This window comes from Sphaeramia orbicularis, chromosome 22 (assembly GCF_902148855.1).
Source record: "Sphaeramia orbicularis chromosome 22, fSphaOr1.1, whole genome shotgun sequence".
NCBI classification, from domain to species: Eukaryota; Metazoa; Chordata; class Actinopteri; order Kurtiformes; family Apogonidae; genus Sphaeramia; species Sphaeramia orbicularis.
Genome location: NC_043978.1, coordinates 4,842,243 through 4,864,878, shown reverse-complemented (window position 1 = coordinate 4,864,878; position 22,636 = coordinate 4,842,243). Strand labels below are relative to the sequence as shown.

Genomic DNA, 22,636 nt, shown 5'->3' with positions numbered 1-22,636 from the left:
TTCCACATTCACAACAGAGCCTCTGAATGTCAAGTGGGTCATATCTGATGACCATGAAAAGATGAAAAACTGCATTTTGCAACAATTATTTGCTTGGATTGATGGGATTAATGGATCAACAGGTATGAAACCTTTTAGATCAGTAGATGGTTTTAGTTGCCAGTAGCTGTTTGGGTCTTTAAGGGTTAAGTACAACTGAGTATATTTGTTTCTTTCAGAGGTAGTTTTGTACTGATTCACAAAGATGTGAGTCAACTAAGAGCAGATCAGTGCATCAGCAAATATTCAGGACTGAAATACAAAAAATAAAGGCAAAATATTAGTAAATTGTATAAATTTGTCGTAATTTATTGTGACATTCGGGCCATTACTATACGGAAACATTTTACTGTCAGGCCAGAAAACCTTTTAGTGTTTATGTCACAATAATGTGAAAATACCTTTATCTTGTTATACACCAATAACTTGAGATGAAAAGTTTCAGATGCAAAAGAAACTATTGTATTGTTAAAAACTCCCACTTATAGAAACGGTGCATGGTGAAAATTGGATCATACAAAATATGGTGAGATTCTGCTGTTAATGCTCAGGGTCGATGCGACGATGTGACGCTGAGGTTGATCATAAGATGCATAAGGCTGTGCAAAGGGAAGAATGAGCTGTAGCAGAAGTGTTAAAGTTTCATGGATTTCTCATTAGAACAGGTGTGTTTCATCCATGAACTGTGTCCACGGAGCTGATCAGTGAGAAATGTTCAGTTGATCAGATTCATCCTCCCTCTGTACAGTCACACGCATCATCCACCGTGTTCATAAACAGCATATTCTCCAAGTATTTATGGTGCAGATATGGAAAGGAGTCACGACCTTGACATTCAGTATTCAACTGTTTTTCACACACTGGATCATGTGACATCATTGACCAATCAGTTGTCTTAAACAAAGGCATTTATCACATTATGACTTTAAAACATTAAGTCTTTTCATTTTAACAAAATTTCTTCCAATTATATCATGAAATATTTCTTATTATGACATTTTTTTATTATAACATCTTGTTTTAACTCTGTTGCCATATCAACCATCAAATCTGGATCTGATGTTTAGATCTGACAAATGCGGAGGCCAGATGATCATTTAGAAAAGTAGACTAGTGCAAAGAGAAGGCTTTAAAAGAAAATTTCACAATGACCTGCATTAAATAGCAGCTGTAATTGTGATGAAGTCATTTTTCTAAAGATAAGCTGTGAGGTTTTCTTAGATTTATTAACACTTTTCAGAGTTTAGTTTTAGATCATTTATTTGATAGTGTTAGATGTGTATGTACAATGACACTGTGTCCTGTCCGTTGGAGGTGTTGGAGTGTCATAGGCGGGGGTTTTGCTCTGGTCAAGTGTCGTCCTTGTCTCTCCAGGTGTTGGTGGCCGAGCCAAGGGCAGCTCATGCAGACAGCTACAGGCGCATCGGTGGACTCTAACATCACCATGTTTCCCTGCTCTTCTACATTTTAACCCCTTCTTTTTCTGCGAGACTCCAGCTTCTCCTCCCCCTTCTGCTGCTCCCCCTCCTGCTCCTCTCTGCTCTGTCTGGACCTTTAAAACCTGCCATCACCATCTTTCTGCATCCTTATAGGAGATTGCGAACCAAGTGTAGAAGCCAAATCCAAAGGCTTTAATCTAGTGAATGTAATTGTGCTTCTCTGCCACCAGGTGGCAGGAAAGCACAGAAAACTCCTCTTGGTGTTTTTCCCAATGGGATTTTGAATGAAATACTGACATTATCATCAAAGATTAAGTTTATCTGATGTCAAATGTAGATGGTACATCTGAAAATACAACCTCTGTGGGTTTTTTTTGTTTTGTTTTGTAAGAAAGGACCTTTTGTGCTCTGTGCATGTGTCTTGATTGCATGGAATGTGTTTTTAAAATGGGCTGTATTTTTCTAGGAATGTTCTGTGTTGATGGGTTTGGATCAGGGTATTTACTCCGAGACTAAATCATGTGTGACAGTTTACCTTACGATCAACGGAGAGTGTGAAGTTGAGAGAGGATAGTGCCTGAAAAGCTTCAGAGCTTTTTTCAACAATCAAATGACACCAGGCTTTGGTGTTTTTACCGCCTGTCAGGGTTTCTAGACATTTACCACTTTACACTTTTGTCTTGTGTATTTCTTATCTGACACATTAGATGAATGTTTCTTAAATCTACATATCAACGTTGTGTGTGTTGCTGCTGCACAACTAAATGAATCTCATCTATTTTCATCATGTATTACTTGAACTACTTATGTGTTACTTATTTCTTAAACCCAAATGTCACAGGACTGTTGTCTTTTAATGTTTTATCCAGTTTATATTATTCTAAACGTCACATCAAGCGCTGAAGATAAGATAATTGTTTGTGTCATTAGTTCTCTGTGACATTCTATTATTAATATTATTATTATTATTATATCTGTGTTTTGGTCTCATTCATCTAGATCAATTTTTGCACCATATATAGCATCAAATGTATTTTGTTTTTAATTTATTTCAATAGTCATGTTAGGTTGTTTTATTTATGCATTCAATTATTTTTGTAGCAAGATAAATGTCACATTTTTATACTTATTTATATTTTATTTATTTATAGTACTCCATCCTCTGTAGAATGTTGATAGAAATAATTTTATGCTGAAATCAAGATAAAATAAAGCATTGAGCTCATAAGAATGTGGTCTGTGTTTTTAATCTGTACATCACTTCACTTCTTCAGTCTGGCTTTCTTTGATTTGGAACACTTTGATGATAATCCTGCATTCTCTTCTCAACCAGGAGGAAAGTTTGAGGAAGATGAAGAATATGGAGGAAAGGATGAGGGAAATCGAACTGTCGCTGCATAACGTCAAACTGCTGCTCAAAGAGAAGGTCACTCAGCTTAAAGACCAGGTCAGTGGAACAGAGGAAATCACTGCCTCTGAGAAGAGCAAGAATGGGTCTCAATGGCCCCCAGTTTTGGAGAAGTGTTCAGGTCCTGTCCTTGAGTAAATGCACTAATACTACATAGTGGAATTTCTCCACTACAAGTCAAAGTTCTGCAGTGAAAAACTTGCATTGGTAAGTGTATTATCAAAAAAAATGTGTGAAGTCCTTGTGTAGTAAAGTCGTCCCTTTCTGTGTTTTATTAGATGTTTTTGGATCCATTTTACTGTGATGCTTTTCACTACTGTACAAGGTCAAGGTTGATCTTATTTGACCATTGAATAGTTTATTTCTTCCAAACCTTTTATTTTATCCTTAAATTACTAAAGTTTCCCACATCTGTTTTTGACATAAAGATTACTTTTTCTCTTGTCAGATGGAAAAAAAAGATTTTTTTTTTGTTTACCTTGGTATGAGGAAGGCTACAGGTTGTAGCTGAAACAAGAAACTTAATTTAAAAAAAACAAAGTAAAAGCACTACTTGGGTGAAAGTAGTTACCACTAGTAGGAGCAAAAGGTGGAAAAATGCCCTGTATGAAGCTGTATTGTTTATGGTTTGTTTCCACATAGACTGTAATGAAAATCTCCTCTCACCTGAATAATCAACACCTTCCTCTTCCTGTTGTCTCTTCCTCTTGTCTCTCCCTGACTTCACAGCTGCACAAGAATGTTAAAGCAGATGTGTTAATCAAAGACCTGTATGTGGAGAACTCCCAGCTGCTGAAGGCCCTTGAGGTAACTGAGCAGAGGCAGAAAATAGCTGAGAAGAAGAACTACCTTCTGGAGGAGAAGATCTCGAGCCTTAACAGGATTGTTCGTGACTTAAACCCTGCATCTCATCCTACACTATCTATCTTTAAATGCTCATAATGCTTTACCAAACATGACAGCACCAGGGTCCAAGTGCATCCAAAACATCAGAACTACTTGTCTTTTTTAGCTTCAATTTTATTGTATTTAATATGCAGTACTTTTTATTTTAAGCAATATTGTGTTGGACCTATACATGCAAATGTGAGTAAATATAAATATTTTACAGTGACACTATTTGTCTTTCCAAAGAGAAGACTGTGACACTCAAGTGCACTTTTTTACACAAGTGTTCCTCTGTCTGTGTTGTCCAAGAGATTTCTTGTTTTAATCTGTTTCTTTTCCTTCAAGTCCTTGTGTAAAGAAGACAAACCTGTCTGTCCATATTGAAACTGTCAACAAGAAACTACAATAATCTTCTAACCTTCTGAAGGTATTTGCTGAATGTAAGACACACTACCTGAAATGTCATTCACTGTAAATACCAAGCGAACCGAGTGGTTATACCTGCTATTTAAATACATATTTGTGTAAAATCCTCTGATCTGTTGTTATATGTAAAGTCTCAGTATAAGATGACTGTCACTGTGAATGTCTGTTGAATGTCTGTACTGTCACATGAAGGAAACTGATAGTTTTTGCTGCAAAGCAGGCACTGCATGGAGATGTGTGTGGTACTAGTGGAAATAAAGTAGACACATGTTTGTTTTCATTATTTTGTCCATATTGTTTCTCGACTGAAGATAAAGTTAGGTTAAACATTCTAGAAATGTGCAAATCCAAAAATTATACGAGACAAATATGCAGTGAGTTTTTCTGATGTAAACGAGATAAAACATGGAGCGTGTACATTCCATTTTCGGCTGTGATGTGAACTGTGGAACCCGTTCTTTCGGACCGTGCTGTGGCAGGCTGACGGGCAGGACTACAGAGTGGATTCCCAGTGGTTGAAGCGGCGGGAGTGGGAGTGGAGCCTCCACAAATCGGACAAGACCGCAGCTGGAGAGACGTGTCCCGAGCCAGAGCTCCAGTTAGCAGGCTAACCTGGCTAACCAACCTCCAAACCATAAAATATACTCCATCCACTAACTACAGACGGAGCGGGATGGTTGCAGAGTCAGAGGATTGTGCCATGATATTACAGCATCGTGTTGTTGATGTTTTCCGAGCCTTGAGTTATGCTCTCTCGAAAGAAAAGTAAAAACGAAGCGTCTAAACCAGCCGAGGTACACGGAAAATATGTGAAGAAGGAAACGTCGCCGCTCCTGAGAAGTAAGCGCAACAAGTAGCCAGCTAGCTAAAGTTAGCCACAGTTAGCTCATTTACAGAAGTTCACTTTAATGCGGAAAACTTGATAAGTGTCGATACCCAGTGAACCGGGGGGGTTATACGGACATTTTAAGACAGTGTTATGACTCCTGAGCCTATCATAAGAGGTTTAGTCAACGTTCTGTGCCCTGTAACTAACCAGATTGCTAACCTGGGGATCAGTGCTAACCCAAGAGTCACCGACTTGCTAACGTAATATTGACATTAGACGCAGTAGAAAAGGAAAGTGGTGTGATCAAGTCTATGATTCTGAGCGATAGAATTATAAAGTTTCCCATTTCAGTCAGCTGTTGGTTAAGTTGTTAATTTTTGCAATAGTGTGTAGTAGTGTGGTGTGCTGAGAAGTCAAACGTGTCGGCAGTTAGCTTACATTTATTTACTCTGTGGATATGCACCAGTTGTCATCTGTTCTGGATGTGAAAATAACCCTGACCTTTACTAACCATTAGACCTTTAATAATATAAGAGAAGATATACTGTATTGGTCCCCAAAGGGAGAAATTCAAATGACACAGCAACACAAGAGGCATCAAATACAATAAAAAATACAAAATAAAGAGAAATATAAAATAAATAAATTACCAAAGTGACTCAAGACGACGCAAATAGTCATAAGTGTGCAGGTCCTTCTCTGTGTCTGCTGTGTTCTGTGTCTGTTCTTGTGTCCGTTCTCCGGCTGGGTTCATGTTCTGATGCTGATGCTGGATATGCCTGTTTTCACCTGGTTGCAGATCTCATGCCCTCATTCATCCGCCATGGACCCACTATTCCCAGACGCACCGAGGTTCCCCTGCCGGACATGGGCCCCTCTGCGTACCCAGTGGCCCCCAACCGGGAGACCGTGGTGTCCCGTCGAACCCCTGTGCCGAGGCCCCCCCATGAGGTAGCCCGCAGAGAGACCCACCGGGTGTCGGCCCCCCCGTTCATGCCCCGCAGCCTGGGAGACCTCTCCCACGAGTACGGGGGTTCCTCCCAGTCCTTCGTCACAGACATGGGCCCCCGGTCTGAGAACGGAGACCCCACTCGGTATTACTACCCCTCGGAGCCCTACTATGGAAGCCAGCAGCAGCGCCCTCCCAGGAGGATCCCAGACAGCTTCCCAGAGGAATACAGATACTGTGATCGAAATGAGCACAACTTACAGAGACACCCAAGACAACACACACCCCCGGCCCCCAGCAGACCCCCCTCAGGTAAATGCTGCGCAAAAACTAAATCTCTGTTTTTTCAATGTTATGGTGATTTATGAGACATTGACATTTTGGTTGCATTTTGAGTTTTTGTTGAGCAACTAAGGTCTCTAGAGTAATAATATTGATTTTGGAATTGTAGCCATTTTTCCTGATTTTCACGCTGATTAATTTCACCAGTTTGATGATCTACTTCCTATCCGTAACTGTAGTGGTCTTGTGAGGCAATTAACGGAGAGTTGTAAAACAAACACTGAAGAGAAAAAACTTTTATATAATCTGAAATAGCAGTTTCAATTGCAGCTTATGTTGCACATGTGAGCTTGGAAAGTGAACCAGTGAAAGTAGTAAATATCACTCATTTTTACCATAAATGCCCAAGCATTATTTTTTTTTTAAAGATGCAAGATGATTTTGGGTGAGTCGCAGCACTGGAGGCAAGGAGGGTGAAGTGTCTTGCCCAAGGACACAACAGCACATGACTGGGACAGAGCGGGATTCAAACCGCCAACCCTTCGGTTATTGGGCAACCCGCTCTACCACTGAGCCATGGCCGCCCCAAATCTAGTTATGTTGTACTGAAAAACAAGTTCAGCCTTATTGAATCACAATAATACAAGGCTTGTTCATGTTGAGAGAGGAAAATGATAATTGTTACTGTAGATATTTTCTTACCTTGTTTCTTAAACAACAGTATGTAGAGTGAAATTAGGTAAAACATCAAGAAACACTGAAATATTTTGTATGTTACCCAACAGTGTACAAATGCACCTAAAACATGAAAGATAAGAAAAATGTTCAAAATATGCTCTTAAAATAATCAGTATTGTTTCATTGCAGAACCACTGTTTTGACACAAGCAAAGTTGTGCATTCATATATTACTGTGTTGTTATCCATCCATCCATCCATTCTCTTCCGCTTATCCGGGGCCGGGTCGCGGGGGTAACAGTCTAAGCAGGGATGCCCAGACTTCCCTCTCCCCAGACACCTCCTCCAGCTCTTCCGGGGGGATCCTGAGGCGTTCGTGTGTTGTTATTATTATTATTGTTATTATTATTATTATTATTATTTATGCAATACTGCATATACAAGTATAGTACCATCTGTACCTTCACAGATACAGTTTATGGCAGTGATTGATTGAAGTGGTCAACATGATTACAACGGCCGAAATACTGCAAATTCTGTGACTAAAATTACAGTTCTGACGTGACTTTGAGGAAACATTCCCATGTCAGGTGGAAGTTAAGCTGGAGTGAAAATGTATGATTTCTGTTATAAAGGCTGTTGCTGTTGCTACATGCTTGGTAGTTATTACTGTGAAGCACAGAAGGATATTGGATTTTATTTTTCTCAGAGGAATAGCATAATAGCCAGCAGTCCTCTTGACATTGTCTGTAAACAGGGACGCACACAAATTTTCCAGTTCAGGCCTTTTTATTTTGTAAGTGATGCTGAACATTTGAAACATTTCTTATTCTATGACTAAATAGGTGTGAGAGATCTAAAAATATGTTTATCAGTCAGAGACCTCATTCATTGTAGAAATACACAGTCCTTTAGCATAACTAGGTGTGACACAAGCTATTTGGATTTCCTTGTATTTGTGGGGGGGTTGGATGGATCCCCCACAGGGACCATCTGCTGCAGTCAGTTCGTGCTAATGGATAATGGTGACAGTTTGTGCTGTGAATTAATTGTGTTGAATTTGGGGTTTCATTTCACTCCGGCTGTATTTGACTTACTTACACACTGAAGCAAAAATCTACAGTTATAGTTTATTTTCTTCCATCATAGTTGTACAATGAACTGAAAATACTGTGGTGAGCAGAGCCTCACTTAACCATGAACTTAACAACAATGAAAGTAATTTTGGACCTAATATGGAATATGCCGCTGACATTAAGCTGCACAGTTATACAAATGAATGTAACCACAAAACTTATACTTTCGTAGAGAATATTGACACAAGCAGCTGAGGTAGACCCTGAACCATCAGCTGCTGAAACCGTAAGAGCTGCAGGTGTAACGGAGAAATCCACCCAACTCATCCAAATAAGCAGCATATTAATGCCACATTATCAGCAGCGTTACTGTCATTTGTTGTTTATCTTTTAACCAATTATTGTTAATATGCAGTTGTCAGTGACAGCAGCAAAAAGTATAAACATTATATCCCCTGACAAGTCTGTTATCATATAATCAACAGATGCTCAGTGTGAGTTTGTGCTTATTCCAATGACAAACTGATCTGTGTTTACTTTGATTCAGTGGCATTTCTAGCCTGTTTTTAAATCCCAGCACCCCTTTGCCTTCCAAAATTGGTCAGATACACTGCCTGGCTTAAACCAGGATATGTGACACATTTCTTGACTTCTACCACTCAATGCCAACACATTATTATCATCACCAGTCCCCATTTTTGCTGCATTGAAATGTAGATCACTTGTTTATGTTGTTAGGTAGGAGTTAGCTGATGGGTTTTTTTTAGCTAGGAAATGTTCCAGGTGGTTCAGTCAACCTCTGTCCTCTGTTTGAACTGGAATGAAGCTGTTGTTGTGTCATGTGCATGTGTATGTATTAAAGACAAGACAGACAGACAGACATCCAGCCTCATCATGGATATAAGACTGATTTAAAAAAATAAATAAATAAAAGAGAGAGAGAGAGAGAGGTTGAAGTAAGAGGGTAAGATCAAATGGTGTGACCTCGTTTTCAACAGCGACCAAATATCATATTGGAATGATTTTTTAAGTTGGATAAATGTTTATATCAGTTTGTATCTCTTATTAAATAGAAAAGGTATTGTTTGGTTGTTTGTCTTTTGGTTAACAGTACAAAGAGAGAGAGAGAGAGGAGCAGAGAGAGGGCTTTATTTATTAGTATTCTTATTATTTTCTCATATTTATGTAATTCTTCATCTAGTTGAAGCCAATATATTTGTGTATGATTGTCAGTGCAAAGAGGGAGAGATGAAAGAAGGGAGGGAGAGGAAAGCATACAACATCAAGGAGAACCAGGTAAGAAAACAGACAGAGAATAGTGGCAGAACAGTAACTGTTAAGCTGAGAAAGAAAAACATTCCATTCACTTTATAATTTTATATATACATCATGGAATCTATGTGTTCTCCCCACATTAAATGCTTTTCAGAAGCACACATACAATCCACATATATCAGTAGATTTCATTATAAACAGGACACATGTTCATTTTTATTTTTGTATTTGTATTATATGATACAGACAAGAAGGAAGAAGGCAGAGACAAACATTGAAAAAGTCAATTTTTTTCATGTGTTTTACATATTGTGCATTGCATTTCAAACAAGTGGTTCCAGGCACAACAAATCCTGCCCCTCGCACATATTTTGCCACGTTATAAGTAAATATAAGTAAATGGGGAGATTAAAAAAAAAAAAAAAAGAACTGAACTCAAAAAATGTTAACTTTGACCTACCTTTCCCAAAATGTAATGATATCTGTTCTGGGTCACTGTCAATCCATAAACCCAATTTGGCTGGAATTGAACCAATAGTTTTGTTGCTAAAGTGTTAAAAAACAAAAAAACAAACCGAACCAAAAACAATACCCCTTGCCTCTCTTTCGGGAGGCCGGGGTAATAAAAGTCCAAAAAATAAGGCCAAGATCCATTTTTTCATATTTTTGGTACTCACTATAGGGAGTTGTTTTACTCCAGAAACATACATATACAGGGTGGGGAAGCAAAATTTACAATATTTGAGGCAGGGATTGAAAAACAGTGTATGACCAATTAGTTTATTGAAAGTCATGAGAATTTATTTGCCATGAAAATTTACATATTAGAAAATGTTTTTATTCTATGTGTCCTCCTTCTTTCTCAATAACTGCCTTCACACGCTTCCTGAAACTTGCGCAAGTGTTCCTCAAATATTCGGGTGACAACTTCTCCCATTCTTCTTTAATAGTATCTTCCAGACTTTCTCGTAATAGTTTTGCTCATAGTCATTCTCTTCTTTCCATTATAAACAGTCTTTATGGACACTCCAACTATTTTTGAAATCTCCTTTGGTGTGACGAGTGCATTCAGCAAATCACACACTCTTTGACGTTTGCTTTCCTGATTACTCATATGGGCAAAAGTTTCTGAAAAGGTATGGATAATAGTGTTAGGTATGATTATGACATCAATATATGATTGATTTCAAAACAATTGACGTAGTGCCTGCTGAGAAAAAACAACTAAATGTTCATTGTAAATTTTGCTTCCCCACCCTGTACTGTTTATGTGTATTTGTATATGTTGAGGAGCTGCTGTATCAAAATGAGTTTGCCTCCTCCAGAAATTAGGGTTAGGGTATATTTCTTTTATTATTCCAATTCATTCCTGGCTCAGCATTAAAATAACTTTCATCAGATTTGATGGTTTAGTCACAGAGTTTCCCCTACCCAAAAAGTGTTATGCTTTTCTGTCACAAATGTGGGAATGATGGTCCGAAATTGTGTTTAAATGTACAAAATAGTGAAATTTCTCTTGCCTGGCTGGCCAGCACTCTGGGTGCTTGGCACCACTAACCCTCGGATCCTAGAATCGCCTCTGTTTTAATACACTTCATGTTTCACTGTAACAGTGTAAAGTAGCGCTGTCATCTCACATCCATGTTCTCATAGTGTGAAAAGTAACTTGAGGACTGATAACTTGTTGAAGAACAGCAGGTGTTGGCTGGGGTGAAGGTTCATCACCATGGTAATGAGGATGCTGTGTCCATGCTTGTGCAAAATCAGGAGTACACCAATAGTCAAATGGAGTCAGTGATCATAATACCCCCACAACTCGGAGATGCTATTGGTGCACCAGTGTTTCCCCTACCATTTTATTAGGGGGTCAATGTCTAGTTAATTGTAAATTAGCTGTCGCCACGACAGAAGTCCATCAATCGGAACATTGGAACCACTGAAGCTTAAAATCCACATTTTAAGGACATGTGAGGTCTGCATGTACAGACGTGTCCAGTCTGTCCCTTTTGATGTGGGGCATCATCAAAGACCTCCCTCTTCCATGTCACACAGGCTTGGTTTGGAGTGAAATTAAACTTGCATCAAAATACCTTAAAAAGTATGTTTTCAGCTCTGTTAAATTTACCATGATCTATTTCAGTCTAATGTGTCATGACCAGAAAACTTCAACATCTAATAGAACTACAGATAAACTACATGTTGGTTGTAAGAGAGTGAAAACTAGACTCCTAATCTGGGGAAAATTTGAGTAGTTTCATTCATATGAATATTTAAAATACAGGTTGTACATGATCCTTTAGTGTTTGTTGGAAGTTGGGCTGGGTGATGAGTTGATGTCAATATTTACAATAATCAAAGTCTATTCATTATCTCATTCAGAATTCTAATGCTGAGAGGAAGTAGAAACCACACAGTTATTAGTGGTTTTAGTTTATTGGTAAAAGATGTAAAACGTGCGACAAGGCAAAAAGGATGAAAAAGATGAAACAAGGTTAATAAGTTTGCTCAACATCAAAATTTTTGATTTGACACTTTTTAACTAGACGCTTACAATGAATTCCAAAATGATTTTAAAAAATTCCTAGCAGAAAGGAGGCCTATTTGGAGGAGAATTATAGGTTTTTCCACAGCCTGTGGATTTAGTAGAAGCTTTAGCATGACTTTTTTTACAAGAAAATCCATGACATGAAGTAGAAAAGGAATTTCAAAGGACCCTGTATGTTTTTCAGATTATAATTTAAGTTAACAGTTTTTGTTTCAACCAGTGCTAGTACAAACTGTGAAATATGAGTCTAATTGAATATATGACTTATTGGTGTTGTAAGATGTGTGTTTTTGCGAGTAACTTTCTATTTTTGTGTAATTCAGATGCTCTGTTTTTTCAGTGATTACTGCATCACTCGTAAACTAAACCACTCTCTGCCTGGATCCATCTTTCTGTGATGCTCGGTATTAGTCTGTAGTCAGTATGAAGTATGGCTGCCGGCCTTTTTTCTTGAGAAAAGGGCAGAGAATGATGATGATGAGGTGGCGGTGGAGGAGGAGTACATTTCTGCGGAGCGCTTGCACATTCCATCCCTTCTCTCAGCAGCTGCCAAAGAGCAGCAGCTCTGTACCTGTCACTCTCATGCATAATTTATCTGATCATAGCTGCCGTTTTGCTGAAATACTACAATTCAGGCAGATTTTTAACTGTCTCTGAGTCCCACTGGCTCACTGTTTTTCATTCAGCCTTATTCATGCTCAGTTGTTGGCTTCCACACTGACATTATTCAATTAATCTAGTCCAGGAGCTGCTGAATGAAGCTGCTGTCTGCTTGTAGTAAATGCTGTTGGTTCAGTGGTTTGTTCCTTCAGTCAAAGCCTCTGTGTGTTTGTGTGGTCATGCACACATCTCTGCCTTCACACTCCCATTTCCTACCATGCATAAGAACATGTCACTCCCAATAAGATGCTCCTTCCTAAAAGTCAGAGTTAGAAGGATGCAGCAGGCCTGATGTAGATCTGTCATGGTTTAAGTGGTGATTCATGGTGTTCCTCTGTTTTTAGCTTACCGGCCAACAGGGCATAAGCTATTGTCGTCATGCGGCGTCCGGCGGCGTCTGATGTCATCGTCGTCTGTCATCATCTTCTGTCGTCCGTCACAAAACTTTCAGTCGTCTTCTTCTCCGAAACTACAATTCCAATTGACTTCAAACTTGGTATACAGCTTCTTTATGATGATGTCAACAAAAATTAATGAAATTATTTGGATCCGGATCTGATTCTGGATTTGGTGCGACTTTGAAAAATTTTCTCATTATAAGACATAGGAAGTGGATTGATACAATAAATCAGTCAGTATCAGTGATATCAAGTTGGAATTTGAATTTTTTACAGATCTGATTGGAATATGACCAAAACATGGGCTATTTCTGTAATATAATAGATACACATAACTGGGTGATAATAAATGGCATCTGGGTACATTTCCCAAAGCTTTTAATTTGGCCGGTAAGCTACAGGGCTATTGGTCCTATTTTTCTGATGTATGTTCAGTTGCTAAAGCTCAGTGACCTTTTACATGCTGCACATTCCTTTCCTTTAAATTCCACTTTTCTCACATGTGCTGTTTTTAAGAAATTTCCCAAAATATGTACTGTTTCCCAGAGGAACTGTTTATGGACGGCTGCTCTTCCGTTGTGTTTGGTCACAGATCTTTCCCCCTCCCTCCAGATTTCTAAAAAGAAATGTTTGTTTTCCTCAGGGATAGGTCGAATACAGGCCAAGTCCCTGGGCAATCTCTCCAGTCTGACGGGAGAGGACCTCCCTCTTCCGGCCGGCTGGACGGTCGACTGGACGATCCGTGGTAGGAAATACTACATTGACCACAACACTAACACTACACACTGGAGCCACCCTCTGGAGAGGGAGGGGCTCCCCCCAGGCTGGGAGAAGGTGGAGTCTGCTGAGTTTGGGGTCTACTATGTGGATCACATCAACAAGAGGGCGCAGTATCGTCATCCCTGTGCTCCCAGGTGCAGTATGTCAGCAATGTGGACCCACACCAAGGTCTTGTAGGCATTCACATTGGCATTAGCTATCACACACCACTGTGGATGACATAAACCCCTTTTACACAGCACTTCTTGTCTGGGAATATTTCACCTTTATTCTGGAATGACGTCTGTGTAAACGAAATGGTGGGATCATGTGGTCACACCTCTGTAATGCCTCTGGAGGTGGTAACAGAGCCATGATAAAGGTGGAATCATAATTTTGGAATGCTATGTAAAAGGAACACCTCTCGTTCCACAACCAAGGTATGACGTTTTGATGATGTGCGACCTCCGTGAGGGGGGATTAAAAAATGAGCATGGGCCGTGTACAGTAAACAAACATAAAAATGCGACCAGAAAGATGTTGAACTGAGGAGATGCCAAGATCCGCAAGCTGTTGCCACTTCAGGCAGAGGATTCTATCTATGCTAACACTTGTGGAACTGTGAAAGACTCTGGAGAGGTTAGCAACACCACTATGCTTGGGGTATTTCCGATGCACAAGTTATACGTCCCAATATACACTGCGCTCTGTCACCGCCCCTTTGATTCCGGAGCACAGGTCCACTGTGTAAAAGTGCAGCCTGTTTCACCTTGGTTACTACTTTGGCTTGGCTGTGGAAATTGGTCAATGGTGGAAAAAAAGTGGGATCACCATCTCATCTTTTTTCTGGGATCTCTGTGTAAAAGTGGCTAACTGCTGGACATGTCAGCTACTACAGTTATAAGACTTTCAAACTTTGACACCATTCTGACTGTAGTGGCCTCATTGCTTATCAGCTGATCCTAAATTGTGGTATGTGCTTACTCATTGTGGGGTACGTACAGCACAGAACGCACCCCCTCGTATAAATCACCCTAATTCCACAATCCCTCTGCTTTGTCGGATCGTTGATACGTTCCAATCATTCACAATCTAATATCGTCACATCTCATATCGCACACCCGTAGTCTACATGAACATTGAAGTCTCCAACAATAATGACTCTGTTTTAAGGACTACACTTGCTAGGAACATAGCAAACTCTGATAAAAATTCAGTGTATGGACTAGGAGGACGATACACTATACTAAACAGCATAGGCAGGAGTGTTTTATAGATTGGGTTGGATAGGCTAAGACTAAGACTTTCAAATGAGTTAAATTTTGGTTTAGGTTTAGGATTCACCTGTAGACATGAATTAAAAATAGCTGTGACTCCTCCTTCTTGGCCTGAATCTTGAGAAATCTGATTTTTTTTGGAGACTAGGAGGAGTAGCTTCATTTAAGGACACATAATCCTCCTCACAAAGCCAGGTTTCTGTTAAACAGAATAAATCTGTATGATAATCTGATGTAATATCATTGATTAATACAGCTTTGGAAGATAGAGCTCTAATAATCAGGAGGCCACGTTTTATTTTCTTGTGCTTTGGAACTGTTGAAGTATTGGTGTTGATTTTTCTTAGGTTTCGATGTACAGCTGTTTTTCTCTTTACTTTAAATTTACATGTTCGGGGAACAGACACCATCTCTATAGGGTTTACAGTGGGTACCTGCTCTGGAAGCACAGAGAAGTGTGTAAGACTGTGCATCCTGGTCTCAACTCTGGGTCAGGGTTTGGGGTCAGTGATAAACTTGATGATGTATGCCATCTCTCCTAATAAAACCGGGTTTTCCCCAAAATGTCCACCAATTGTCCACAAACTCTGTTGTTGGCAGGACACCACCTAGACAACCAGCAATTGGGTGAAGACATGCAACTAAACATGTCATTACTGATCAGATTAGGTAGGGGACCACAGAAAATTACTGAATCCAACATACTTTTAGCATAGGTACACACCGATTTAATATTAATTTTGGTGACCTCCGATTGGTGTAATTGGGAGTCATTACCATCTATGTGAATTACTATCTTATGGTAGTTATGTTTATCCTTAGCCAGCAGTTTTAAATAGGATTTGATGTTGCCCCACTCTGGCCCCCGAAACTCATTTAACTATGGTCACTAGTGTCTCTAACTTCACATTCCGTACAATAGAGGTGCCAATGACCAGAGTTTCATTCTCAGCGGGTGTGTCACTGAGTGGGGAAAACTTTTTGGAAACATGAAGTCAAAATCACGATTTAAATAAATAACATTTTCCAGATTCATTGAGTGGCCCATTTTGGAAGCTTTGTTTTGAAGCATTTTAGATGTTATTTTATTATCTGCACTACATTTTCCCCATATTTGTTCACAGATATGGTGCTTTGTTGTGTTTGTTGAAATCCTTAATGAGCTTATAATACACATTTAAATTTTTTAGCCTGTTATCAATCAGCTGAGTTTTCCTTGATGCCACATGCAGCCCAATATGATCTCAAGTAGATCGGGCCAGTAAAATAGTATTTTTGTTATTTATTTAATCTTTATTTAACCAGGTAATTCTTTAAGAAAACATTCTTATTTACAATGCTGCCCTGACAGGAAAGAGGGGATCATATAACAACATAAAAATGACAAAAAATATAACATGATTAAAAAGATGCTAAAATTAGAATACATAAAAGATATTTAAGTAGCAGCACGTATCTGTCAAAATGTCCATAATACTTTTCTTAAATGTTGAAACTCAAATAAAATTGTCCAGTTTCAGTCAATCTTTCACTGCTGTTTATTGAAAAGATGATCAACCAATGACAGATTTTACCGTGGGTATTTTCAATGGAAAGAGCAGTGATGTAATAACATAATCACCAGTAAATAATGTCAACTCCAGACTTTAAGGTAAAATTTCATTATGAAAATATTTATGTCTACAAACTGAGCTTTAAAAAAAATGTAAACAACATGAACAAACTGAAATTTATTAAGAAAAATAAGTGCAATTTTAACAATATTATGTCTCATCTTATTTACACATGCTCATGAACTACAATGACACCATTGGCTGTTAACATCTGAGTTTAATTTTGGCATTTCACAAATTCATGTCTGGGTCGGATTGGACCCTGTGGTAGGCCAGATTTGGCCTGCAGGCAGCGTGTTTGACACCCCAGCTCTAAGAATAGAGTTTGGAGAACCAAAACAGTTGGCGAGTCCCCCCTGATGCACCTGTTACAAAGGTCAGGTACAAACAGGAGAAATTAGGTCTGTTGGAGATGGAACATGTAACCTATGACACCAACAATGCAATATAAGTTCTTCTTCCCTGGTGTTGTCAGTAATAGTGCATCTGTAAACTGACCAATGTTTTTGATTTGAAGCCACAGACATTCATATACATGTGTATTTTTCTCTTTCTGTGGTTCCAGCGTGCCCCGCTATGATCAGCCCCCCCCTTTACCCCCTCCTGTCACCTACCAGCCCCTCCCTGCAGAACGGAACCAACCCGTCCTGGTTCCAGCGAACCCCTACCACACAGCAGAGATCCCAGACTGGCTACAGGTCTACGCCCGCGCACCACTCAAGTAAGTCCAACACTGAAGATGGTCAGTAAGTATCTGATAGTATGAATACAGAACAGATAGTACACAGCAAACTGCATCATCTCACCAATACAGCTTTTATAATGGCGCTCTGTCATTGGGTATCATATTAGACATCTTTTTTTTTAGCACTGAGTAGCACACTCAGAGCAGATGATTATCACATGGTCTTTTCTCTGTCAGTGCTGAAACAAAGGAGAAGTCATTCATCTGATCTGTGTTTTTAGAGGCTAGCTGCTCTCACACACTTTAACAAGTCTTTCCTGTTGTATCTTAAACCACCTGAGCGTTGGTGTTGGTTGAATTCGTTACATTATAGTTCCTGATCCACAAAAGCTTTCACTTGATCCAAATCATGCCACTATCAATATCCAGAAGTGTGATTCTTCCGGATAAATCTGGAAATTCGGCTTTCCCAACCTGAAAATGAGGCTCTTGTGAGTCATGCAAATCTGCTTTTTTTTTTTTTTTTTTTTTTTTGGATGGGGGCGGGGGGTGCACAGGTCGGGTATTGGTAAACATAATGACCGCTCACCAGTGCCTCTGATTAATTTCTTCATCTCACTCCGCAAGTAGTTCATCCATTTGTCACGATGAAAGCAGAGCTCCACCAAAGAGCCTGCAATCATTGTGGAAGGTTATCAGATGTGTTCTAAGAATTTTGGACATGTGGTAGGGATGCAACGGGACTCAGGAAAAATACCGAATCGTTCGGTCTGCCCTGCATCAGACAATCCGCCCTTATGGACCATGGGTTTTTGGTTTTGCAATTGATTTTGCATTGGCGCTTTATGTACTGCATTACAGGCCACTGAGTGTGTGTGCCTGTCCAGGCAGGTGAAAGCCCGCCCCTGAAAGTTAATGTCCATTCAGTTGGGGAGTTTGTCTTTATAACTCACGAACGTTAAAGTTGCTCTACTGTCACGTCTCATCTGTGCAGTAACTACACATGGGGTGTAGCTGCAGCTGCGGCTTGTATTTCTCTCTCTCCCTCTCTCTGTCTCGACATGCATGTGAGCACGCAGCGCGGGGAAGCCCCGCCCCTCAGTGAGAGACAGTGGACAGAGAAGCAGCTTTAGACTCAACACACATACAGTACCGCTACTACAAGGAAATGCGTACGGTAGATAACTGTGGCGTTTTTATACTGCCGTTTTCCTTTGCATCCTTATGCAGAACAGGAATTTCTTTATTTAAAAAAATAGAAAGAGCACTTTTTTGAATGAGGCAAAAAGGGCAGGGGCTCAAGCTCCTTTTGGGCCCTATGTGTACACGTGCCTGTTTTATACTACCATATACAAGTAGTTAAGGAAAAAGAAAGTGTTATATTGTGCAGTACAATAAGTGTTATTCTATTCAGTACAGCAATATGATTTGTTTCTATTGTAAAATTCAGTTCTATTGTGAAATTCAGTGTTTTCGCTGACAAGCAAAATAAAAATATAATTTTGGGAGGAAAAAAAAACAGTTCATTTCATGCACAGAACACACACATAAACCGAACCGAAACCATGGCCCAAAAACTGCGGTACAGTACTGTGGACTACCTTTACCATTGCGCCCCTAGTAGTTGCGCCTTATATTTTCCTGCTTTTTTGTCCTTTGCTAGTCATACTTATGAATATCTTTCCCATAAATGTGTGACTTATATTTTGGAAAAAGAGTTTTCCCTTTGAAAATTATGTTCCCTTTGTCCAACTCCATTCTTTTTGTTGTCAGAATACTGTCGTCTTGTAACAAACATGAATATGTTTCATGGTAAATCACTGCATGTCCATTAGGGGTGTAACAGTGCACTCGTTTGAACTGAACCACTTTGGCTTGGGGCCTTCGATATGATACGAAGGTGTACCGAATGAATACATGTAGCTTATGTGAAGAACGCAAACACCCAGGAAGCAGGGTGCCCACAAGCAGAACCCACGTGCAGGGTTTCCCCTGTATACATTCTGCAGTGGCGCTGCTGCTGCTGCTGCAAAAAAACACTTTTTTCTGAAGATGGGGCACCAATGGGGGGTAAACATGACAACAGAGAGTATAACAGAAGCTGGGTTGGACGTTCAAAGCTGCTAAGTTTCACTTTCAGTTTTCAGTTGTTATGGAGTACCCCCCCCCCCCCCCTTCACTAGTCTCCTTCATTGTACGGAAAATGTATCGAACATGTATCGAACCAAAGACCCCTGTTACGAAAACAGTCCAAACCAAAATTTTTCTGTACCATTACACCCCTAATGTTCATGTTGTTCACCACCCACAGACCATCTACACTGTGTTGTGTGGTCAGTGTGTCCAGCTCCTCAGTAAGGAAAGTATCTATTCTTTGTCCTAAAAGTGACTAGAAGTTGCTAAATGACATCATCACCTAATTTGCATAATTGGAAATGTGCATGTAATTGTAATGAACAATGGAGGAGAGAGGAATAACATTGTGGGAGAGACAAAAAGTAAGTATAAAAACACTATGTATGTTTGGAACTACAAATGAACAACTCTGTCAATTCCAACTGTCCTCCTTTATCCGGGCTGGGAGACCGGCTAAAGTGACCCACAAAAGACATTCTGTAGAAGTTACTTAGGTTAGTTATTTATTTGTTTGTTTGGTTTTTAGCTTCATCTTCTTCAGTTTGGTTGGGTTTGGCCCTTGGCCAACTTCTGGCCAAAGGGGTATTGTAATCGTTTTGTCATATGTATGTCTGTCTGTCTGTCCATTTAACAACAAAATCACATTTTCTGAAGAACACATTGAGATATCTGCACCAAATTTATACAAAGACAATCTAATCTAAATTATAGGGCAGTAACTTTCAACAGGATCTTACACTATATTTGGCTGAGGGGTATTAAAAGTGTGCAGCACATTATGTTTAACCTTGCAGTCCACTTAGAAGCCTACAAATCAGTTAAACATGAACATTTTAAACCATAAAATGTGTAATTTTCAGTTAATAAACAATCCAAATGGACAGAAAACTGTCATTGTCAGTGGGACTGATTTATAGTTGGTGCAGTTGTTTTAGACAAACAACAATACGTGCTTTCACATCAGAGTCTCCAATAACACCAAAAAAAGTTGACAGATTTGTCACTAGTTGCTTTTTTGATAAAGAGTGTCTATAGGGGTCTGAAAAACCACTAAATAGGCTATACCAAAAAGTGTCTAAGTTGGAAACACTGACTTTCACAGCTAGACAGACAGACCATGTGACTGTGGCAGAGACATCATTTGGTGTCATTTAGAGGAAAAATGTTTGTTTTAGTGTTTGATTCACTTTTCAAAAGTTGTTTCAAGTTTCCAAGCTAATTTTTAAAAATTGCTTTTAGAAATAAGCTTGGGTAGTCTGAAAAGATGCTGAATCTAGAAACAGAAGTGCTAAGTTGGCATCAGTGTTTGTGTTGTGTGCATCTTTCTGTTTCTTTATTGGAATATCTCAGTTTTTATCCAAATGCTGCTCACCAGGACCTGGAGGTGTTTCAATGTCCTTGACCTTGTTTTTCAGGTATGACCACATCCTGAAGTGGGAGCTGTTCCAGCTGGCTGACCTGGACACATACCAGGGGATGCTGAAGCTGCTGTTCATGAAGGAGCTGGAGCACATTGTCAAATCGTACGAGGCGTACCGGCAGGCACTGCTGTCCGAGGTGGAGGCTCGCAAACAGCGGCAGCAGTGGTACGCTCAGCAGCCCAACAACAACTTCATAGGGAACATGTAATGTGGACTGAACGCAGCCTGGCCACACCCCCCTGAGGTTTCCGCAGTTTGGGAGCGGTCAGCGCTTCAGCGTTTCCCTTTGAAATCAGCATTGACTTTTAATTGCCTCTTTTTTACCAAACACATCTGTGCCTTCGCTTGATCCAAATATATCAGCCTGGAAGTTGAGACAGAATTTATGAATGACCATGTGACTGAAAGAATACACCCTCCAATGAAGAAACACAACCTATAATGTGCTAGATGTGAGGAGGCCTGTGGTGCCATTTATAGCCCTGAAAACTGAATCGCTGTATGGATTTCTATTTCCAAGACTGAAGAGTCCAACAAAGCACAAAAAAACAAAAACCTGCTCTGGATATTTGTTGGAAAACATCCTGAATTGTGCCTTTGGTAAAAGAAACGCTGGATTTTTCCAGTGTTGTATTGCGTATACACCAGCTACTCCATCAGTGTTTCCTGTGAGGACACAAAGGCAGGCAGCTTCTCCTCATTTGTTTCCATATGAAATACTCTGACTTATTCTCTTTCTTGTGTTTTGTTCCCCTCATTAACTGAAACCACACTATTTTACATTAAACTCAAAAAATGTGCATTGTTCTTTTCAATGACATATCCTTTATATGACAATCCACCAAAACGTCACAGATATTTAATACATTTTGATAAGAAGCGTCTTTATTGAAAGACCCTGTGGGATGAAGCATCACATTGGATGCATTTCGAGCATCTCTGGGCTCTTGGCATTACTGTAAAATCAGCAATATTTTTTAGTTTGTGTCTATTTAAACATATATAAGCTACTGGAACTTTTTAAAGTTACAATCTAACACTTCAGAAGACACATTGAGTTTGCCAAAAAAAAAAAAGTGCAATTCAGTTTCACTGTTTCATTATTTATGGATGTTTCTTTCCTAAAGATATTTTCTGCAGTGACACATCACCTCTGTGGTGTTAATGAAAGTACAGGAAAACATTCTATTGATTACATATTGATCACCACCTTTTAAAGAAGTCTTCATTTGATACATTTTAATATTTGTAACTAATTCAAAGCAAAATAAATATTTTTCCATTTCAGACTTGCATACAAGCCATTAAGAATAAGTAATAATATGGATTTGACTGATTAGTGAGCAGTATACCGTCTGTAATGGACCATCTTCCTTCACTATGCAAGAAGGTCTCAATCATATCATTTCAGAGCGGTGTCATGTCTTTGTACATACATCATTTTGTGGATTTGCAACTACAAGACATAAGCAATAAAGTCTGCAGTGAAGAAAATACAACCCCTTTATATTATACTTCTTTGCTCTCAAACAGATGTGGTGGCTAGATGTTGAAGTAATTAAAAACACATTTCAGACTGTTTGGAAGATCTCAAAGGTTTTCCCGGATGGCATCAAGTTTAATAAATAACTCGAGTATGGTTTTCATTAATTTGGTCCAACTTTATTAGTTATTTCTATGTAACTGAAATTTTTGCAGTGTGTGTGCGGAAAATGAGCAATGTGGAAGTTGGAAGAACTCCATCACCCAGCGGTCGATTCATTTGACCTTTCTGTACATGGAGGACGCAGCCGCATTGATGAGGGCAGCATTGGGAATTCACCTCTTAATCCAACAGATTTATATATATATATA

At 39.3% G+C, this 22,636-nt stretch overlaps 2 protein-coding genes across 10 annotated transcripts in view; both read left to right on the top strand.

The window, feature by feature from the left end:
• nin (ninein (GSK3B interacting protein)) overlaps nt 1-4,480 on the top strand; it is a 32,622-nt gene extending 28,142 nt beyond the window's left edge. For 8 of the 9 annotated variants that reach the window (XM_030127005.1, XM_030127010.1, XM_030127003.1 and 5 more), the window contains 2 exons: nt 2,812-2,925; nt 3,616-4,480. In XM_030127005.1, the coding sequence (XP_029982865.1) occupies nt 2,812-2,925; nt 3,616-3,828 (327 nt within the window). In that variant the 3' untranslated portion in view covers nt 3,829-4,480. Of the gene's footprint in view, nt 1-1,413; nt 2,717-2,811; nt 2,926-3,615 lie in introns of those variants that run through there. The other variant, XM_030127008.1, reaches the window with a different exon arrangement.
• A 179-nt stretch (nt 4,481-4,659) lies between these two features.
• Nucleotides 4,660-22,428, top strand: sav1 (salvador family WW domain containing protein 1). The gene is made up of 5 exons (XM_030127014.1): nt 4,660-5,040; nt 5,829-6,290; nt 13,535-13,805; nt 17,106-17,261; nt 20,777-22,428. Exons 1-5 carry the CDS (start codon nt 4,947-4,949, stop codon nt 20,988-20,990), a joined length of 1,197 nt encoding a protein of 398 aa, XP_029982874.1. The 5' UTR covers nt 4,660-4,946; the 3' UTR covers nt 20,991-22,428.
• Nucleotides 22,429-22,636: the final 208 nt, after the last annotated feature.